The 21,958-nt window shown below is 35.8% G+C and overlaps 1 protein-coding gene across 3 annotated transcripts in view; it reads right to left on the bottom strand.

The window, feature by feature from the left end:
* The window catches only part of WDR41 (WD repeat domain 41), a 190,915-nt gene that overhangs the window by 141,093 nt on the left and 27,864 nt on the right, over positions 1 to 21,958 (bottom strand). For all 3 annotated transcript variants that reach the window (XR_015248402.1, XM_086698349.1, XM_086698338.1), the window contains exon 3: positions 7,845 to 7,912. Coding sequence is in view for 2 of the 3 variants with exons in the window: in XM_086698349.1 (XP_086554475.1) it covers positions 7,845 to 7,912 (68 nt within the window). In the remaining variant the exon portion in view is untranslated. The remainder of the gene's footprint in view (positions 1 to 7,844; positions 7,913 to 21,958) is intronic.

Below are 21,958 nucleotides of genomic sequence, written 5' to 3'. Positions count from 1 at the left end.
TTATTACTTCTAATAGTTGTTTGGTGGAGTCTTTCAGGTTTTTATATATAGTATCATGTCATCTGCAAATAGTGAAAGCTTTACTCCTTCCTTACTAATTTGGATGCCTTTTATTTCTTTTTGTTGTCTGATTGCTGTGGCTAGGACCTCCAGTACTGTGTTGAATAAAAGTGGTGAGCATGGACATTCTTGTCTTGTTCTTGACCTTAAGAGAAAGAGCTGTCAGTTTTTCTGCAGTATGATATTGACTGTGGGTTTTTCCTGTAAGGCCTTTCTTATGTTGAGGTATGTTGCCTCTAAACCTACTTAGTTGAGGATTCTTTTTTTAAATCATGAATGGACGTTGTACTTTGTCAAATGCTTTTTCTGCATCATTTATTGAAATGATCACATGGTTTTTATTTTTTCTCTTATTAATGTGATGTATCATGTTGATTAATTTGTAAATAATGAATTGCCCTTGCATCCCAGGAATAAGTTTCACTTGATTATGGCGAATGATTTTTTAAAATGTATTGATGAGTTATGATTTGCTAGTATTTTGTTGATGATTTTTGCATCTGTGTTCATCAGCAATATTGGTTTGTAGTTTCTCTTTTTTAGGGGTGTCTTTATCTAGCTGTGGTAACAGGGTAATGATGGATTCACAGATTGAATTTGCAAGTTTTCCTTCCGCATCTATTTTTTATAATAGTTTGAGAATAGGTATTAAGTTTTCTTTAAATATTTGGTAGAATTCACCTGTGAAGATGTCTGGTCCCGGACTGTTGTTTGTTGGGAGATTTTTGATTATGGATTCAATTTCATTGCTGGTAATCTATGTGTTCAAATTTTCTGTTTCTTCCTGTTTCAGTTTTGGTACGTTGTATGTTTCTAGGAATGTGTCCATTTTTTCCAGGTTGTCCAATTGTTGGCATATAGTTTTTCATAACATTCTCTTACAATTGTTTGTATTCCTGTGGTGTTGGTTATTTCTTCTCATCTTTAATTTGTGATTTTGTTTATGTGGGCTCCCTCTTTCTCCATTTTTCATGAGTCTGGCTAGAGGTTTATCAGTATTTTTTATTTTTTCATAGAACCAGCTCCTGATTTCATTGATCTGTTCTGTTGTTTAGGAGTGGGTGGGGGGAGGTTGGGTTTTTTGTTTTTGTTTCTGTATTATTTATTTCTGCTCTAATCTTTATTATTTCATTCTTTAGGCTGAGTTTGGGTTTTATTTGTTCTTCTCTTTCTAGTTCCTTCAGATACAAAGTGAACCAACCTTATTTGAGATTTTTCTTGCTTCTTGATGTAGGCCTGTATTGCTATAAACTTTCCTATTAGAACTGTTTTATTGTATCCCAGAGATTTTGGACACTTGGGTTTTCATTTTCATTTGTCTCCAATTTTTTTTTTTAATTTCCTCTTTGGTTTCTTGGTTGACCATTGTTTAGTATCATGTTATTTAATTTCCATAGATTTGTGGTCTTTCCAGATTTTGTCTTGCAGTTGATTTCTAGTTTCATAGTTTTGTAGTCAGAAAGGATGAATGAATCAACTTTGATATTTTTGAATTTGGTAAGACTTGTTTTGTGACCGAATATGTGATCTATTCTGGAGAATGTTCCACATGCATTTGAAAAGAATGTGTATTCTATTTATGATGGAATATTTTGAATATATATGTTAAATCCATCTGATCCAGTGTGTCATTCAAAGCCACCATTTCCAGAGCACCTGGTTGGCTCAATTGCTTAAGCATCCAACTTCGGCTCAGGTCATGATCTCGCGGCTTGTGAGCTGCTGATAGCTCAGAGCCTGGAGCCTGCCCCTCCCCGACTCGTGCTCTGTTTCTTTCTCTCTCTCTCTCTCAAAGAAAAAAAAAATTTTTTTTAAGCCACCATTTCCTTGTTGATTTTCTATTTGGATGATCTGTCCATTGATGCAAGTGGGGTGTTAACATTCCATACTATTACCATTATTGCATTACTATCGATTAGTTCCTTTATGTTGTTATTAAGTGTTTTATATATTTTGGTGAAATCATGTTGGGTACATAAATATTTACAATTGTTATATCTTCTTGTTGGATTGTCTTTTTAATTATTATATGATGTCTGTCTCTTGTTACATTCTTCATTTTAAAGTCAACTTTGATATAGGAATTCCTATTCCATCTTTCTTTTCCCATTTATTTGTATGATACGTATGTCTCTCTCTGTCCCCTCACTTTGAATCTACAAGTGTCTTCTTGTCTGAAATGAGTCTGTTATAGGCAGCATATTGATGGTTTGTTTGTATTGTTTTTATTCCGTAATCCTGTGTCTTTTGAATGGAGCATTCAGTCCATTTATATGCAAAGTAATTATTGATAGGTATGTATTTATTGTCATCATGTTACTTGTTTTGTGGTTGTTTTTGTAGTTCTTCTCCCTTCTTTTCTTCTCTTGCTCTATTCTCTCACGGTTTGCTGGCTTGATTTCTTGATAGCTTAATTCCTTTCTCTTTATTTGCTGTGTATCACTGGTTTTTGACTTGTGGTTACCATTAGGTTTGTGTATATCATCTTATGCATATAACAGTCTATATTAAGTTGATGGTCGCTTCAATTTCAACCCATTCTTTACACCTCCCCTCCACCACCACATTTTGGGTATATGGTATCATACTTTACATCCTTTTATTTTGTGAATCTCTTCACTGATTTTTATAGATATATTTATTTTTACTGCTTTTGTGTTTCCTACTTTTAATACTCTTACTTATGACCTTTACTTTCCAAAGAGTCCACTTTAATTATTTCTTGTAGGGCTACTTCAATAGTCATACACTCCTTTAGCTTTTGTTTGTCTGGGAAAAACTTTCTCTCTCCTTCTATTCTGAATGATAGCCATGCTGGGGAGAGTATTTTGGGCTGCAGATTTTTTCCTTTCAGCAGTCTGAAAACATTATTCCAGTCTCTTCTGACCTACAAAGTTTCTGTTGAAAAATCCCCTAGCAAGAAAAAATACTTTCTAACAGAGAGGGAGGCAGACCATAAGAGACTCTTAAATACAGAGAACAAACTGAGGGTTGATGGGAGTGTGACAGAGGATATATATATACTTATGTATGTGTATATATACACACATATATATATATATATACACACATACATAAGTATATATATACATATATGTATATGTATATATATGTGTGTGTGTATATATATATGTGTGTGTGTGTGTATACACATACACACACACACACACACACACACACATGGGGGGGGAGAGAAATATCTAATAGCCTTATGGGGTTTCCCTTATATGTAACTATCTTCTTTTCTCTTGCTGCTTTTTTTTCTTTCCAAGATTTTATTTTAATTCAAGTTAGTTAACATATAATGTAGTATTGGTTTCAGAAAGTAGAATTCAGTGATTTGTCACATATATAACAGCCAGTGCTTATCACAAGTGCCCTCCTCAATGCCCCTCACCCATTTAGCCCATTCCCTCACCCACCTCCCCTCCAGCAAACTTCAGTTCATTCTCTACGGTTAAGAGTCTCTAATGGTTTGCCTCCCTCTCTGTTTTTATCTTATTTTATTTTTCCTTCCCTTCTACTATGTTCATCTGTTTTCTTTCTTGATTTCCACGAGTGAAATACTATGGTATTTGTCTTTCTCTGACTTATTTCACTTAGCATAATACACTCTAGTTTCATCATTGCAAATGGCAAGTTTTCATTCTTTTTGATCACTGAGTAATATTCCATTGAATATATATACCACATCTTCTTTATCCATTCACCAGTCGATGGACATTTGGACTCCTTCCATACTTTGGCTATTGTTGATAGTGCTGCTATAAACACTGGGGTGCATGTTCCCCTTCCCATCAGTATTTTTGTATCCTTTAGATTAATACCTAGCAGTGCAATTGCTGGGTCATGGGGTCATTCTATCTTTAATTTTCTGAGGAGACTTCACACTATTTTCCAGAGTGACTGCACCAGTTCACATTTCCACCAACAGTGCAAGAGGGTTCTCCTTTCTCTGCATCCTCACCAACATCTGTCATTTACTGAGTTACTAATTTTAGCCATTCTGACTGGTGTGTGGTGGTATCTCTTTGTGGTTTTGATTTGTATTTCCCTAATGATGAGTGATGTTGAGCATCTGTTCATGTTTCTATTAGCCATCTGGATACCTTCTTTGGAAAAGTGTCTATTCATGTCTTCTGCCCATTTCTTAACTGGATTATTCGTTTTTTGGGTGTTGAATTTGATAAATTCTTTCTAGATTTTGATCCTGGCCCTTTATCCGATATATTTGCAAATATCTTCTCCCATTCCATAGGTTGCCTTTTAGTTTTGTTGATTGTTTCCTTCACTGTACAGGAGTGACCTTGATGAGGTCCCAAGAGTTCATTTTTGCTTTTGTCTCCCTTGCCTCCAGAGACATGTCTAATAAGAAGTTACTCCTGCTGAGGTCAAAGATGTTGCCGCCTATGTTCTCCTCTAGGATTTTGATGGTTTCTTGTATCACATTTGATTCTTTCATCATTTTGAATTTATTTTTGTGTATGGTGTAAGAAATTGGTCCACTTTCATTCTTCTGCATGTCACTCTCGAATTTTCTCAACACTGTTTGTTAACAAGACTTTTTTTCCATTGGATGTTCTTTTTTGCTTTGCCAAAAATGAGTTGACTGTACAGTCATGGGTCCATTTCTGGGTTCTCTGTTATGTTCCATTGATTTATGTGTCTGGTTTTTGTGCCAATGCCATACTGTGTTGATGATTACAACTTTGTAATACAGCTTCAAGTCTGGAATGGTGATGCCTCCTACTTTGCTTTTTTAACATTACCTTGGCTATTTGGGTATCTTTTCTGGTTCCATACAAATTTGAGAATTGTTTGCTCTAGCTCTGTGAACAATGATGGTGTTATTTTGATAGGGACTGAATTGAATTGTAGACTGCTTTAGATAGTATAGACATTTCAATGATATTTGTTCGTCTAATGCTTGGGCATGGAATGTTTTTCCATTTCTTTGTGTCTTCTTCAGTTTGTTTCCTAAGTGTTCTACAGTTTTCAGAGCACAGATCTTTTATCTCTGTTAGGTTTATTCCTAGATATCTTACAGGTTTCAGGGCAGTTGCAAATGGGGTTGATTCCTTGATTTCTCTTTCTGCTGCTTCATTATCGGTATATAAAAATGCAACAGATTTCTACATATTGATTTTATATCTTACAATTTTTTGGTGGAGTCTTTCAGGTTTTGTACATAAAGTATCACATCATCTGTGAAGAATGAAAGTTTGACTTTTACCTTGCCTGATTTGTGATCTAGTTTGTGATCTATTCCAAACGATGTCCCATGTGCACTGGAAAAGGGATGTATCCTGCTGCTTTAGGATGGAATGTTCTGAACATATCTGTTAAGTCCATCTGGTCCAGTGTGTCATTCAGCATCAGTATTTCCTTTTTTATTTTCTGTGTACATGATAGGTGCATTGATGTAAACGGGGTGTTAAAGTACCCTAATATTATTGTATTATCAGTGAGTTTGTTTGTAATTAATTATTTTATACATTTGGGTATTCCCATGTTCATTGTTTAAGTATTTAGAATTTTTTTTTCTTGTTTGATTGTCCCCTTTCTTATGATACAGTGCCCTTCTTCATCTCTTGTTACAGTCTTTGGTTTAAAGTTTATTTTGTTAAATACAAGTATTGCTACTCTCGCTTTAAGTCCATGTGTATGATCAATGTTTCCCCATTCCCTCACTTTTAATCTGCAGTTGTCTTTATGTCTAAAATGAGTCTCTTATATAAGCAGCATATAGATGGTCCTTGTTTTGTTATCCATTCTGTCATCCTATGCCTTTTGAGTAGAGCGTTTACTCCACTTACTTCCGAGTAATTATTGATAGATATGTATATATTGCCATTTTATTACTAGTTTTGTCATTGTTTCTGGAGATTTTCTCTATTTCTTTCTTATCTTTGTCACTTTTGGTCTTTCCTTTTCATGCAAAGGAATTCTGAGTGAAATTTCTTTAATATTTCTTGCAGGGCTGGTTTAGTGGTCACGAACACCTTTAGTTTTTGTTTGTTTGGCAAACTCTCTCTCTCTCTCCTTCTATTCTGAATGGTAGCCTTGCTGGATAGAGTATTCTTAACTGCAGATTATTATGCCACCCCCTCTGACTTCTTAAGTTTCTATTGAGAGATCTGTAGTTAGCCTTATGGGTCTTCCCTTCTAAGTTAGGGAATTCTTTTGTCTTGCTGCTTTTAAGATTTTTTTTTTTTAATCACTTGATTTTAAAAATTTAATTACAGTATGTCTTGGTGTTGGTCTGCTTTTGTTGATTTTGACAGGAATTCTCTGTGCCTCCTGGATCTGGAGGTCTGATTACTTCTCCAGATTAGGGAAGTTTTCAGCTATTATTTCCTCAAACGAATTTTCTGCCCCCTTTTCTGTCTGTCTTCTGGGACTCCTATAATATGAATTTTATTATGTTTGATGGAATTACTAAGTTCCCTAAGTCTATTCTCATGTTCTATAATTCTTCTCTCTTTTGTTCAGCTTCATTATTTTCCAGTATTTTATCTTCTAAATTATTCACTCTTCTGCTTCTTTCATCCTGTTTGTCACAGCAAGTCTGTTTTGAATTTCAGTTATTGCATTTTTCATTTTTGACTGATTGTTTCTTAATTCTTTTATCTCTGTATTAAGGGCCTACCTGAAGCCTTCCATTCTTTTTTCAAGCCCAGCAAGTATCCTTATGATTGGGGCTTTAAATTCTCCATCAGGCATGTTACTTATATCTGTTTCACTTAGATCTCTGAGCTTATCTTGTTCTTTCATTTGGGATGAATTCCTCTCTCTTCTCATTTGGTCTAAGTCTCTATCTCCTTTTCTGTGTTAGAAAAGCCCATTATGTTTCTTCCATGCTTCTGAGAAAAATGGCTTTTCAAAGAACAGGTCACATAGTGTCTGAGGACTAGTGCTTCAGGGAGTGCCTGTGGGTGTGTGCTGCGTGCACTGTGCTATTGTGTTTCAGCTGCTCTATTTTCAGGCCAGTCATCTGCAGAGGCTCTCCTTGCCTGCAGTGGGCAGTGTTGGGTGTGTGACCAGAATGCAGCAAATTTTAACTAGGTATGTTCTGGTCTACTTGTTAAATTAGACCTGATACTGCTTCCACTAGAAGTGAAGCCCTGCAGAATTCTCTGGTTGGGGAACTTGGTGTGGGCAGTGGTTTCTGCTGGTCTTCAGGGGAAAGGACCTGCAGCACTGGGACTGAGCCAACTTAACTGTGAAGGGCAGTTCTGCCACAGAGCAGGGGTGTGGGACCTGATGTAAGCAGATTAGGTATCCAGTGTTGGCACTGCACTACTGATGGTGGGTGGCTCTGTATTTATGCTGACGGGCAGAGGAGGGAAACAGACCCAGCCAGCTCTTTTGTCCCTGGAGAGGCATCTCTGTGAATGCTACCTCTCAGGGACACTCTCCAAGAAGAACAAATAATATCCCTTTGTGTGCCCCAGGTGCTCTTCAGATCATTCTTTCCATACCATCTGCCCCAGGGTGTTTGCCTGACTCTTCTCCAGGAGCAGGGAAGCACCCCCAGGGCTCTATCCCAGCCAAGCCACAGATCTTTAAAACTGCAGTCTCTATACTCCACTAATTCCAACAACTTATGAAGAAAACCAGCCCCTCTCGTCTTCCCAGCCAAAGGATTTGGGGAAATGTTCTCCTTGTGCATTTCCCTGTGTGCTCCTCTCTTTCTCTCACCTTTCTCAATGACCAGGGCTCCCACCTCTCTGCAACATCAGCTATCTGTTTCTCCCCCCAAATCACATCTCTGTACTTCCTACCTTCTTCAATGTGGCTTCTTCTCTCCCTTTAGTTGCAGAGTTAGTCCTGTCAGTCTTCAGGTTGATTTCTGAGATATTAAGAATGATTTGACAGTTATCTAGTTGTGTTTGAGAGACAAGATAAGCCCAGGGTTCTCCTACTATACCACCATCTTAGCTCCCTCTATCAACAATATACTTAAAAAAGGATCATTTAGGGGCACCTGGGTGGCTCCGTCACTTAAGCGTCTGAGTCTTGATTTCAGCTCAGGTCATGATCTGATGGTTTGTGAGTTCGAGCCCCACATCAGGATGTGCACTGATAGCTCGGAAACTGCTTGGGATTCTCTCTCTCCCTCTCTCTCTGCCCCTCCCCTGCTCGCTTGCTGTTTCTCTCTCTCAAAATAAATGAAACATTTATAATTAATCTCTCTCTCTCAAAATAAATAAAAACATTTATAATTAATTAATTAACTAATTAATTAACCACAATCAAGTGGGATTTATTCTGGGGACGCAAGGATGGTTCACTATTCACAAATCAATCAATATGATACACCACATGAACAAAACTAAGGATAAAAATTATATAATCATCTCAACAGATGCAGAAAAAGCATCTGACAAGACCAACATCCATTCGTGATAAAAACTCTCAACAAAGTGGGTATAAAGGGAACATACTTTAACATAATAAAGGCCACATATAAAATACTCACAGCTAACATCACACCCAGTGGTGAAAATCTTAAAACTTCTCTTCTAAGGTCAGGAAAAAGACAATAATGACCACTCTTGTCACCATTATTCAACACAGCACTGCAAGTCCTAGCCACAATAATCAGACAAAAAAGAAAAAGAAAGAAAGAAAGAAAAAGAAAAGAAACAAAGAAACAAAGAGAGAGAGAGAGAGAGAGAGAGAGAGAAAGAAAGAAAGAAAGAAAGAAAGAAAGAAAGAAAGAAAGAAAGAAAAAATATCCACACCAGTAAAGAAGAAGTAAAACTGTCACTATTTACAGACAACATGATACTATAGATAGAAAATCCTAAAGACCCCATCAAAAACTGCTTGAAATAAAAAAATGAATTCAGTAAAGTTGCAGGATACAAAATTAATAGCCAGAAATTGGTAGCATTTCTATCCAGTAATAATGAAGCATCAGAAAGAGAAATTGAGAAAAAAACACGATTTAAACTAACACCAAAAGGAATGAAATACCTAAGAATAAACTTAACCAAAGAGGTGAAAGACCTATATTTTGGAAAACATAAAGCACTTGAAAGAAAATGAAGATGATACAAACAAATGAAAGATATTCCATGCACATGGATTGGAAGAATGAGTATTGTTAAAATGCCCACATTACCCAAAGCAATCTACAGATTGAGTCAATCACTATCAAAATACCAACTGCATTTGTTCTAGATAACTAAAACAATCCTAAAATCTGTATGGAACCACAGAAGACTCCAAATAACCAAAGAAATCTTGAGTAAGAAAAGCAAAGCTGGAGGTATCACAATTCCAGATTTCAAGATATACTACAAAGCTGTAGTAATCAAAATACTATGGTACTGTCACAAAAACAGATACATAGAACAATGGAACAGAATAGAAAACACAGACATAAACCCACAATTAAATGACCGATCAATCTATGACAAAGGAAGCAAGAGTATAAAATGGGAAAAAGACAATCCCTTCAGCAAATGGTGCAGGGGAAACGAACAGCTACATGCAAAAGAATGAAACTGGACCCTTTTAATACCATACACAAAAATAAACTGAAAATGGATTAAAGACCTAAATATAAGACCTGAAACCATAAAAATCCTAGAAGAGAACAAGAGGGTAAATTCTTTGACATTGGCCATAGGAACACTTTTCTAGATATGTCTCCTACGGCAAGGGAAACAAAAGCAGAATTAAACCACTGGGACTACATCTGCAGGAAAAGCCTCTGCACCACAAAGGAAATCATCAACAAAACAAAAAGGCAACCTACTGAATTGGAGAATATATTTACAAATGATGTACCTAATAAGGGGTTAATATCCAAACTCTATAAAATTACACAACTGCACATAAAATAACCAAATAATCTGATTTTCAAATGGGCAGAGGACCTGAATAGACATCTTTCCAAGAAGACACTGATGGCCAACAAACATGAAAAGGCGATCAACATCACTAATTTTGAAGGAAATACAAATCAAAATCACAATGAGATATCACCTTACACCTTTCAGCAATAACTAAAATCAAAATGGAAAGAAATAAAAGTGTTTGCGAGGATGTGGAGAAAAAGGAATCCTTGTGCGCTATTGGCGGGAACGTAAATTGGTACAGCCAACATGAAAAACAGTATAGAGGCTTCCTCCAAAAATTAAAAATAGAAATACCATGGAATCCAGGAATCCACTATTGGGTATTTGTACAAAGAAAACAAAAACACTAATTTGAAAAGATATAATGTGCCCTATGTTTATTGCAGTGTTATTTATAATAGTCAAGAGGGAAGAGACCTAAATGTCCATCAATAGACAAATGGATAAGGAAGATGTGGTATACACACACACATACACACACACACACACACACACACACACACACACACACACACACACACACTATGGAATATTATTCAGCCAGAAAAGAATGAAATCTTGCTATTTGCAACAACATGGATGGAGCTAGAGAGCATAATGCTAAGGGAAGTAAGTCAGTTAGAGAAAGACAGGTACAATATGATCTCACTCATATGTGGAATTTAATAAACAAAACAAACCAGCAGAGGAAAAAAAAGAGAGATAGAGAGGCAGACCAAGAAATAGACTCTTAACCATAGAGAACAAACTGATGGTTACCAGAGCGGGGTGGGTTGGGGGATTGGGGAAATAGAGGATGAGGATTAAAAAGTACACTTATCATGATGAAAAATAAAGAAACAAAATCAAAGAAAAAAATTATCCAAAAAGTAAATTATGGTCTCTTTGTAAAAGATATACTATACAAAAGACAAAGAAATATAGAAATTTTTTCAAATATATATTTTCAAATACATTTCAGGCATATTTTCAAATTAAAATCAAGGGTAACTATTAATATCAAATTATAAATTAAAGCAAAAAAATAAGTGGAATCTAAAATAAATAAATAAACAAAAAGCAGAGTCAGACCTATAAATACAGAGAACAAAGTGTTGGTTGCCAAACAGGAAAAATGGTGTGAGGTTGGGCAAAATGGGTGAAGGATAACGGGAGATAGTGGGCTTCTACTTACAGAATGAATAAATCACAGGAATAAAAAGCACAGCATAAGGAATAGAGTAAATAATATCATAATAACAATGCGTGGGGACCAAAGGTCCCCTTTGTTGTGAACATAGCAGAATGTATAAACTTGTTGAATCACTCTGTTGTACACCTGAAACTCATGTAATATTGTGTGTTCACTTTACTCAAAAATTAAAAAATTAAAAATATCAAAACTCAAAAATTGAAAAAATAAAGTGTATGTTAACATTTTTTCATATATTCACAGAGTTGTGCCACCATCACTACAATCTAATTTTAAAATACTTTCATCCCCCATAAAGAAACCCCATACTCATTACTGTCACTCTTTATCCTCCCCAACCCCAGCCCTAAGCAACCACTAATCTACTTTCTGTTTCTACAGATATGCCCATTCTGAACATTTCACAAATGTAATCATACAATATGCAGGCTTTTGTGACTGGTTTCTTTTACTTGGGTAATGTATTTAAGGCTCATTCATGTATAATGGGCACATTTGGTTTGTTTCTACTTTTTGGCTACTATAAATAATGCTGTCATGAACATGTGTGTTTAATTTTTTATGTGGATGTTTATTTTTATCCTACTCTCTTGGGTATATAACTTAGAGTGGGATTGCTGGGGTCATATGGTAACTCTATGTCTAGCTTTTTGATGAACTGCCAAACTATCTTCCAAAGCAGCTATACCGATTTACATTCTCAGCCGTAAGAGGTGAGCGCTCCAATTACTCTACACCCTCGCCAACACTTATTTTCCATCTTTTTATGAAAGCCAGCCTAGTAGGCCTATAATATTGAGGTTTCTCTTACAGTTGATCTTAGCAAAAAGGTCGAGAAGCAATTTCATATTTCTTTTAATAACTTTTGTTTTTATAAAACATTTTAGATTTTAAGTTGGTACCATTTTTCCGGAAGGCAATATGATCACACATCAAAAGCCTTAAGAATGCCAACACACACAAAAAATAAGAGGTCGCCTTGGTGGCTCAGTTTGTTGAGCATCTGACTCTTAATTTGGGCTCAGTGTATGATCCCAGGGTCATGAGATTGAGCCCTGCATTAGGCTTCACACTAAGCATGGAACCTGCTCGAGATTTTCTTTCTCTCTCCTTCTGTCCTTCTCCTCTGCTCACGTGCTTGCTCTCTCTCTCGCTCAAAAAAAAAAAAAAAAAAAGCAAAAACATTTTGATTCAGTGATTCCAGTTTTAGAAATTTATCCTAAGTAAATCATGGTCATGGTACAAAGAATTAACTACAGGGGTGCCTGGGTGGCTCATGTTAAGCGTCTGACTTCAGTCAGGTCATGATCTGGAGCTATGCTGACAGCTAAGAGTCTGGAGCCTGCTTCAGATTCTGTGTACCCCCCCCCCCCCCCGCCCATCTCCCACTCATGCTCTGTCTGTCTCTCTCTCAAATATAAATACACATTAAAAAAATTAACTACAAAGATATTTACCACTGTGTTGTTTCTATAACTCAGGCTTGCGAGCTAGATGAGATCTACTTAATTCCTCTTCCTTCTTCCAGTGAGCAAACCAGTGACCTCCCTGTAACTTCTGGCTTCATTTTGATTTCTGTTCAATACTCATTCTCCATGTACAAACTGTTCCTTTATCACCCCTGGGTTTTAACTCAAACATAAGATGTGGCTTTTCTGGATTTACCCCAATAAAAAACTGTCACGGGGCGCCTGGGTGGCTCAGTTGGTTAAGCACCAGACTTTGGCTCAGATCATTATCTCACAGTTTGTGGGTTCGAGCCCTGCATTGGGCTCTGTGCTGACAGCTCAGAGCCCTGAGCCTGCTTCAGTTTCTGTGTCTCCCTCTCTCTCTGCCCCTCCCCCACTTGCCCTCTGTCTCTCTCCCTCTCTCTCTCAAAAATAAATAAACATTAACAAAAAATTTTTTAGAAACTGCCAATGACATCAGGTAGCTTTATGCTACAGAGATGCAGGAGTTAATGGGAAAGAAGGCTTTTACTGCCAAATTACTAAAATATCAATATGAAATACCCTTGTTCTATTGAAAATCTGTCATTTTTGCCTACTCATGTTTTAGCCTTCTCCCTTATAGTTTGATCCTCTCTCTCCACACTCATCCCCTTATCCTCTTCATTTTCCTCTCTTCTATCCATAAATTGCTATTCACTTTTTTAAAGTTACTTTATCTAAGTCTTTGTCTTTTTCTTTCAACCCATTTCCTCACAGCCACACATTCCATGTGTAGATGCTAATCAAGATCTGTTTTTACCAACAAAGATAACCGACAAAATAACTTTCCTCATCCTAACTACAGTTATACCAGAAAGACAGTGAACAAAGCCGCAAGTCATTCAACAAGTATTTTTCAAGTGCCTTCTATAAGGTAAGCATAGTTTTTTGTGTGTGTGCTAGGGATGTAACAATTTAAAAAAAAAAAGCAGATGCAGCCCTACTCTCAGGGAGTTTATGCATTGATGACATAACATTTTTCAAAAGATATATATAACATAATGTCAGGTAGTAATGAGGGTTATGAGAAAAAAATACAGCAAAAGAATAGTTAATGGTAGAGGGATGTTATTTTAGATAAGATACCCAAAGAACTATCTGAGGAGGTGTCCTTTAAGCAGAAATCTGAACGAATAAAAGAACAAATTATGCAAGTATCAGAAACAAGAGTGTCCCAGGTAGAGGAAACACCAAGAACAAAGGCCCTGAGATTGGGACATGCCTAGAGAATTGGAGAACAGCTAAGAGAACAGTGGAAAATGAAGTAGACCATAGAAATAAGGTCCTAGAGGCAGGCAGGTGTTAGATTACACAGTGCCCTATAGGCCATGTAATGATTTGGATTTTATTCTAAGACTGGTTGGCTGAAGAGTTTTGATCAGGACAATGTTGCATCTTATAGGCATTAAAAGGAAAATAAATTATCTCATGAAGATTATAGACAATATAGGGGCAAGAGCAGAAAAAGTGAGACCAAATAATAAACTAAGACAGCATTATAAGAAAGATATGATGATAGCTGTGAATGACTAACCTATATAATAGATTTGATACAGCCCTTATAAATGTGTCCACTATGAGTGATGTAAAAAATATGTAATGACATAGAAAAATGTTTACACTAAATGTAGACTACGATCAGAATCACAAAGTTTATTCATCACTGTATAGTATGATGCTATTTTATAAAAGTATTATATGCAATGAATATTAAAGCTAGAAAAGACTTAGAGCTCACCGAGTCTACCAAAACCAGAAAAGTTACAGGTCTTAACTGACACAGCAATAAGTAGAATACAGATCTGATTCCCAATGTAATGCTCATTCTATCTCAACCATGGTCTATTCTATCAGCTCTCACAAGTACTTATACTTCTCTGCTAGTTTCACATTCAAACGGGAAATTTTATTTCCCAGAATCTTTTATTACTAAAACATTATTTTTTTAATTCCAGTGAAATTTATATATAGTGTTATATTAGTTTCGGGTGTATAATACAGTGATTCAGCAATTCTACATAACACTCCATGCTCATCATGATAAGCGTACGCTTAATCACCTATTTCACCCATCCCTCCACCTACATCTCCTCTGTCAATCACCAATTTGTTCTCTGTATTTAAGACTCTATTTTTGGTTTTTCTCTTTTTTTCTTTATTTGTTTTGTTTCCTAAATCCTACATATGAGTGAAATCATATGGTATTTGTTTTTCTCTGACTTATTTCACTTAGCATTATACCCTCTAGATCCATCTATTACTAACATATTATTAATATGCTTAAATCTAGATTTTTAAAATTAATCTATACTAGACTGAAGCCCTGTTCAAATAAAAAAGGTGGAGAGTAGCTGATCTCAAAATAAGCCATATGTATATGTCACTGAAGGACTCTTCACATGAAGCAAGTCACTGACTATAAATAAATATACTACATGTTAGCACCCATTATTAAAATACCAGTGATTTTTTGAAATTCTAACAGTACACACAATCTGCCAAGCAAGTAACATTCCTGTGCAGCAAAACACAATTTCTGTGACACAAGTAACCATGTCTCCTTTGAAGCTGCAGAATTCCCTGGCTAAGATTTTGTTTTAGACCAAGAGGGCCAAAAATGCTTCTTCTAGAAGCCTAACAGCCTATTCAACTCCCTTCTATGGTAACATAGTGTAGCCTTTCACTGTCTGACCCACAGAGGAAAAAAACTGATTTTAATTAACCATTAATTACTCGAATGCAGCCTGCATTATATGGAAAAATGTGTTACTTTCATCTTAATTTAAAAGACAACATTGGAGGTTCAAACTGGCAAGAAGATACACTTTATAAATGCATTTATATCATTATTCCTCAGAGAATTGGAAAAGAGAGTCATTTTCCTATGGTTCTGTAGTGCTTGGAATGGTAAGAAAGGTATAAGATGATAAAATGGGGGATTCTCTTTGAAGCTTTTTGCAGGGCAAAGAAAATATTCTTTAATTTGAGAGTGTTTTGATTACTGTAAGTAGTTATCTGAATACTGAAAAGTAAAATTCAGATGAGGTCTTACTGAGTGCTAATAAAGTCTATTTGAAATTTAAGATCTTTGTGTTGTATTTGCTATAAATATATTAAAGTTATCTGAATTTGTGCACTAAATAAGATCAAATAGAAAATAGAAAAGATTTGTCACAGGTATAGAATGCATGACCAATAAAATCAAGTTCAGCTATAAGAAAGAATGTTTATAAATATGGGGGAAAGTTGCCTCAATATTTTTATAATTTTATGTGCATTATTTTTCACATCTTAAAGCTGCCCAAGTATAGAAAAATACAGGACTTCAATAACAGTTACCAGCATGATTTGCTTTTATTACCTTTCTGTTCAAGACCCTTGTTTCCCCTTGTAGCATGTCAAATTGCCCCCAAAACCATATTATACAGCAGAGAAATGTTGTTCACACTTCACTGGCTATTGATTTACTTTATTTATTGGCACAAAATCAGCTTGAGATAAACATTTTGTCCCCCATTTCCACTATTGTAAGCGGTATACTTCATTGCAAGATAGGTAAACCCAAATGTGCAGGGTCACAATTCGACATGGCTTTCTAATCAATGTGTGAAAAATTATCTAATGAATAATGGGTTGCACATTTCCACAAACAAATTAACCAGGGTGAGACTGAAACTAATGATTATATTTATCTAATGTAATTTCACATCTGTTACTAGTGGTAGTAATTTTTTTTCTCTTTCATCCATGGTGTCCTCAAAATTACAACTTAGCTTTTCAGATACAGTTATAGGACATCAGTTTAACTAGAAAATAGACAATTTTGTGGAATGTTTATTTTTTTTCTTTGAATGCCAGCAGCCCAGAGAAATATGATGCCATTTTATAAAATTTGGGGATTCAGGCGTTTCTTGATCAATAACCCTGTTGTGTTTTTACATATTGCCTGTGGGCTTAATTTGATAGCATATGGCTCAAATTCCATCATTCAGCCTTATAAAGAGCAAAATTACTCCATTTCACATGGTACTGTAAGACCATCTTTAATTCTACCTGTCCTTATATGAATATATTATTTATCCTGATTTAAAATGTACAATAGTTTAAAAAGTAGAAGCAGTTCCAACAATGAAAAAGTTAAATCCTAAACATCTGATTTGGAACTCAGGGCACCTAAGCCTTCCAGACAAGCCCACAGATACCTATTCCATCCACATGTCCCTTTGTCATAGAAGCTAGCCACAAATGGTATCATATTTCAATGGGAAAGAGCATTCACAGTTTAAACCGAGACCATGTATCTTTCAGCTATGGTTGCCCACTCTTCTGCTACCTGCCAGGGAATATGAAGGAGTCTCCTACTTTAAGGTACTGATTCTGGCACCAGTGACTTGAGGAAAGGGCCTAACTGGGCTCAAGATAAAAAGATAACTTCACATGGCAAAGACATGAAGAGCTCTAGAGGCAAGGGTCATCAGCTGGAGTGCATACCAGAGATATTTCGTGGCCCTACATTTTGCTCCCTATCCAGACAGACTTCAGCCTCATCCTGAAATGAAATCCTAATTTTAATAAAAAGCTCCAATAATTTGTATTCTAATAATTCAATTATTAGAAATTAAACTTTGGTAAGAGACATCTGTAAAATCTACCACCTAACTGAATTCTCTGATAAAATTTTACTTCTGTGGGGAACTCTTCAGTTAGGCTCACTATGCAGAAAAAGCAGAGAACTGAGATACAACCTTGTAATCCTTAGAAGGAAAAAACAGCCCTTTAAGGCAGCAGTTCTCAACATTTGAGTTCTCAAATCTTCTTGGTCCCATAAAAATTACTGAGGACCTCAAAGAGTTTTTTTTAATAGATTATTTCAGTAGTTGTATTATTAGAAACTAAAAGTAAAAAAATTAATAGTTATTTTAACATAAAAATAAACCCATTACCAGTTACTATAACATAGCTTATTAAAAATAAATGTATTCTCCCCCCTAAAAAAATTAATGAGAAGATGGTCTTAACAGAAGACAGCTGAATTCTCATACATAAGCCTGCCTTCAATTTATCATGATACATTATTTTGACTAAAGTATATAAAGAAAATCCAACCCCAGACAGGTATGTAATTGGAAAAGAGGTTATTTTCACAGAGGTTTTGGATAACTGGGGATATTCTTCTTGGATAAAAAACCAAAATGTATCAAACGATTGTAATTTAGTTGCAATATGGAATCTGAAACCATATCAATGAAATTTTCATACTTTCTTATATTAAAAATATATTGGTTAATCTTACACTTCAGGGGCGCCTGGGTGGCGCAGTCGGTTAAGCGTCCGACTTCAGCCAGGTCACGATCTCGTGGTCCGTGAGTTCCAGCCCCGCGTCAGGCTCTGGGCTGATGGCTCAGAGCCTGGAGCCTGTTTCCGATTCTGTGTCTCCCTCTCTGTCTGCCCCTCCCCTGTTCATGCTCTGTCTCTCTCTGTCCCAAAAATAAATAAAAACGTTGAAAAAAAAATTAAAAAAAAAAAATCTTACACTTCAGATCTAACTTGTACGATTTAGTACCATCATGCATTGGTGATTTGAAAAATATTATTTTACTGAATTATGTAGATCTTTCCAATGCTGACACAATTCATTATCTAATATTTAAAAATCACGTTCAGCAATTAACCACAAATCTCATCAGAAAAGTCTCTAAATATTGGGACACTATCAAGTTCACAGTGGCTAATAGAAGTTTTCCAAATACTATCTAGTTTTCACTTGAGAGGCTGAATGTTTATCAATGGCAATAAACACTATCAGTTTGTTTTTCTTGAAAGATCGCTGTTCATTTTTGAGAAAATGTCTGCCACATACTCAACTCCGAATAGCTACTTTGTCATTTGTTCTCTCAAGTAAAAATAGTATTTCATGAAAAAAGCAGCTAGGTCACCTCACAATGCAATCACCCAAGTGCTTTTCTTTCAAGAACCACTCCATACTTTGATATGCAGGCAAAAGTGCTTTATGCATGGTTCCTATTTCCTCACCCAGATACTAAAAAAAAAACTTTTCCAGAGCTAATATTTAATAAAATCGATTTTTTACCGATCAAAATGTTCTTAGCTGTTCATCCAAAATGTTAAGTGAGGGGCGCCTGAATGGCTCAGTCAGTTAAGCATCCAACTTCAGCACAGGTCATGATCTCATGATTCATGAGTTCAAGCCCAGGCTCTTTGCTGACAGCTCAGAGCCTGGAGCCTGCTTCGGGTTCTGTATCTCCCTCTCTCTGCCCCTCCCCTGCTCATGCTCTGTCTTAAAAAGTAAATAAACATTTATATAAAAAAAAAAAAAAAAACCTTTAAATGTTATTAAGTGAAACTTTTTTTTTTTTTTTTTTTTACTTTAAGAATACCCAGACAACTAGAACAGTTTGGTGTCATTGCATTGATTCACTCTAAACATGAGCAGTTTTATCCATCATTGTTTTTGTACCATCACACCAAATGTCAACACAGTGAAAAAGGTTAATCACATCTTAGTCTTATAATGAAAATGGTTTTAATCTCCTAAAGCTCTTAAAGGGGACCCCAGATATCTGAAGGCTACCTTTTGAGAATCACTGCTCTAAACAATCTAACATTGCGTGTATGGAGGGAAGGCAGTGGTTGGAATAAGAGAAACAAACTCTTTCTAAAAATAAACCAGAAAAATGAGGAAAAGACATTTTGAACATAAATGAATGTTTAAGTCATTTGGCTTTCTTTATAGCTTGACTGATTTTAGGTAGTTACTTCATTCTTCAATCTTGCTTCTGGCCCTCATATCAGTTCGGTCTCAATGAGCAGTTTTATGAGTCAATACTATACAAACTATGAATGAAATTTCATGGATCTGCCTGACCCAGAAAATGTGTGAGGGCTGAAGCTCCTTCAGTAATCTAAATTAAAAGGGAAGCCTCAAAATCACCTAATCTCATAGTATATACCTCGTTGTATACACCAGAACGTAAGCTCCTTGAGATAGGATACTTGTTTTGTTCACTACTTTATCCTCAATTCCTAGAACACTATCTGACTCAAAACAGGTACTCAACAAGTATTTATTAGATGAATGAGTGCAGCCCATATGGGTCTACACAAGGAAAAACTAAAAATAATACAATTCATCATTTTACAAACACATCCAAATGAGTGTTTCAATCTTCAAAATAATCAGAGAGACTACTGTCATTTTCCAGTGATGCAGCAGCTACTGCTCACAGTTATTTTTTGAATACCAGACAGACAGTGGTGAGAAATGCACTGCAATTTGATACAGAAAGACTTGGCCTAGAATCCTGGTTCTAGAAATTAGCACTGATAAAAAACTGGGCAATGACTTAACCTCTCTGAGATAATCTTCTTAACCATAAAGAAGAGAGAAAAATAACTATCTCACAGAGACATTGTAAGAATGAAATTAAATGAAACCACATTTGTTGAAGTATCTAGCACAGTGCCTAGCAAACAGGAAATGACAAATGCAGGATAAATGCTAGTGTGTAGCTATTTGGTATTAGACTACCAGACATCCTTCCTCTGATAACTTTATTCCAACTTGCCTCTGCAAAATGCCTGGCCCCAGTTCTCAGTCCATACATTTAGAAGGAGCTTCACACCTAGAATTACGGGCCTCGGCCTAAACAATCAGTGCATCATTTCCCAAGCACAGTCACTTGTGTGAGATGACCATATATTTCTGTCAAAGCCAATGAGACTCAAATTCTTGCTAGGTATCCTGGAAAGAAGAGCCTCTCTCTTTCCCACTGGACTTAAACCTTGAAAGATGCAGACAGGAGTTTCTTTAACCAGCCGAGAACCACAGGGAAGAATCTGCCTGAGAATGTAATGAGTTCATCCTGAAATTGCAATGTTAGAGCTGAGAGATACAGAAGAACTAGGTTTGTGAACAATGCTTGAGCTCCCATCAAGTAATGCCTAAAGCCAAACTGGTCTCTGGAATTATGTTAGTCAATAAATTCCCTTTTTCCTAAGTAAGTTTGGGTTAAGTTTCCTGGCATGAACAATAGGAAGAGTCCAGTCTGATGTAATTTTCTTCTTTTCCAAAAGGTCCAACTAGATTTGTACAGACCATTATGGTTCAATGCCAAAGCTGCTGATGAGGGCTGAAACAAAATGCCAAAGCCTGTCCTTAGGCTTTGGAATTACTATGATTTTAAGCAAGCCAGAAGTTCAGGTTCTCAAAACATTTGGTTAATATTTAGATCAGGTGTTCCTGAAAAAGAAACTGCATAGTAATTTCAAACCTAGAGTCTCTAGACATTTAGGGATGTGTAAATGCAGTAATGAGCAACCTCAAGCTATTACTACTATTTCTAAAAAGAGTAAAAGCTGTTCCCTTAATGAGGTTAACTAAAACATAAATTTATTGGCTCTTAGTAGGAATTATGTCTACTCTATGCAGTTAACAGTGGTTATCTCTTGCTAATCAGAAGCTCTCTTACTGTCAGATACATCACTAGCTAGACAGATAGATAGATATCCTTGACTGATTTTCCAAATGAGAAAATTATTTGTTTAATAAATTCTATATGATAGTGAAAATCTTCCAAAACACAGGGTTCCATAATGTGAGGAGAGGTGAAAGATTAAAAAAGGACTTTGGCACTTGGTAATTTAAAAAAAACAACAACACTAATATAAGGTTATAGCAACATTTTTCTGGATATATCTCCTGAAGCAATGGAAATAAAAGCAAAAATAAACTACTGAGATTACATCAAAATAAAATGTGTCTAAACAGCGAAGGAAAAAAATCAACCAAACCAGAAGACAACGTAATGAATGGGAGAAGATATCTGCAAATGACATATCAGATAAAGGGTTAGCATCCAAAATACATAAAGAATTTACACAATTTAACACCAAAAAAACCACAAATGTATAGAACAGTGTAACAAAATGTTACCATTTGTTTATAAAAGGGAGGAAAATATATAATCTACATTTGTTTATAATGCACTTTAAAAATCTCTAGCATATATGGGAAACTAATGACCACCTGTTAAGAAGGAGAATTTTGATATATGGGGGCAGGGTTGGGTGGGAGGAAGGCTTTTTACTAGATCCTCTTAGGTTTTAATTTTTAAGCATTTGGATATATTATGTGTTGAAAAACATTTCAAATCTAGCCTCACCAACTGGATGAGCTAACTTTCACTTCTTGGATGACCCACCAAAGATAGCTACTGACTAGAACCAGCCCTAAGTAAAATGATGGAGACTATCCTTGGGAACCTCATCCTACCAAACTTTCTCTTTCTCCTGTGTTAGCACATACTCTTAACTGTTTCTTACCA

The sequence above is a fragment of the Puma concolor genome, chromosome A1, assembly GCF_028749965.1.
Source record: "Puma concolor isolate L17-30 chromosome A1, mPumCon1.1.hap2, whole genome shotgun sequence".
NCBI lineage: Eukaryota > Metazoa > Chordata > Mammalia > Carnivora > Felidae > Puma > Puma concolor.
Note: the sequence above shows the minus strand (reverse complement) of the source record. Positions and strands in the feature narration are given on the sequence as shown.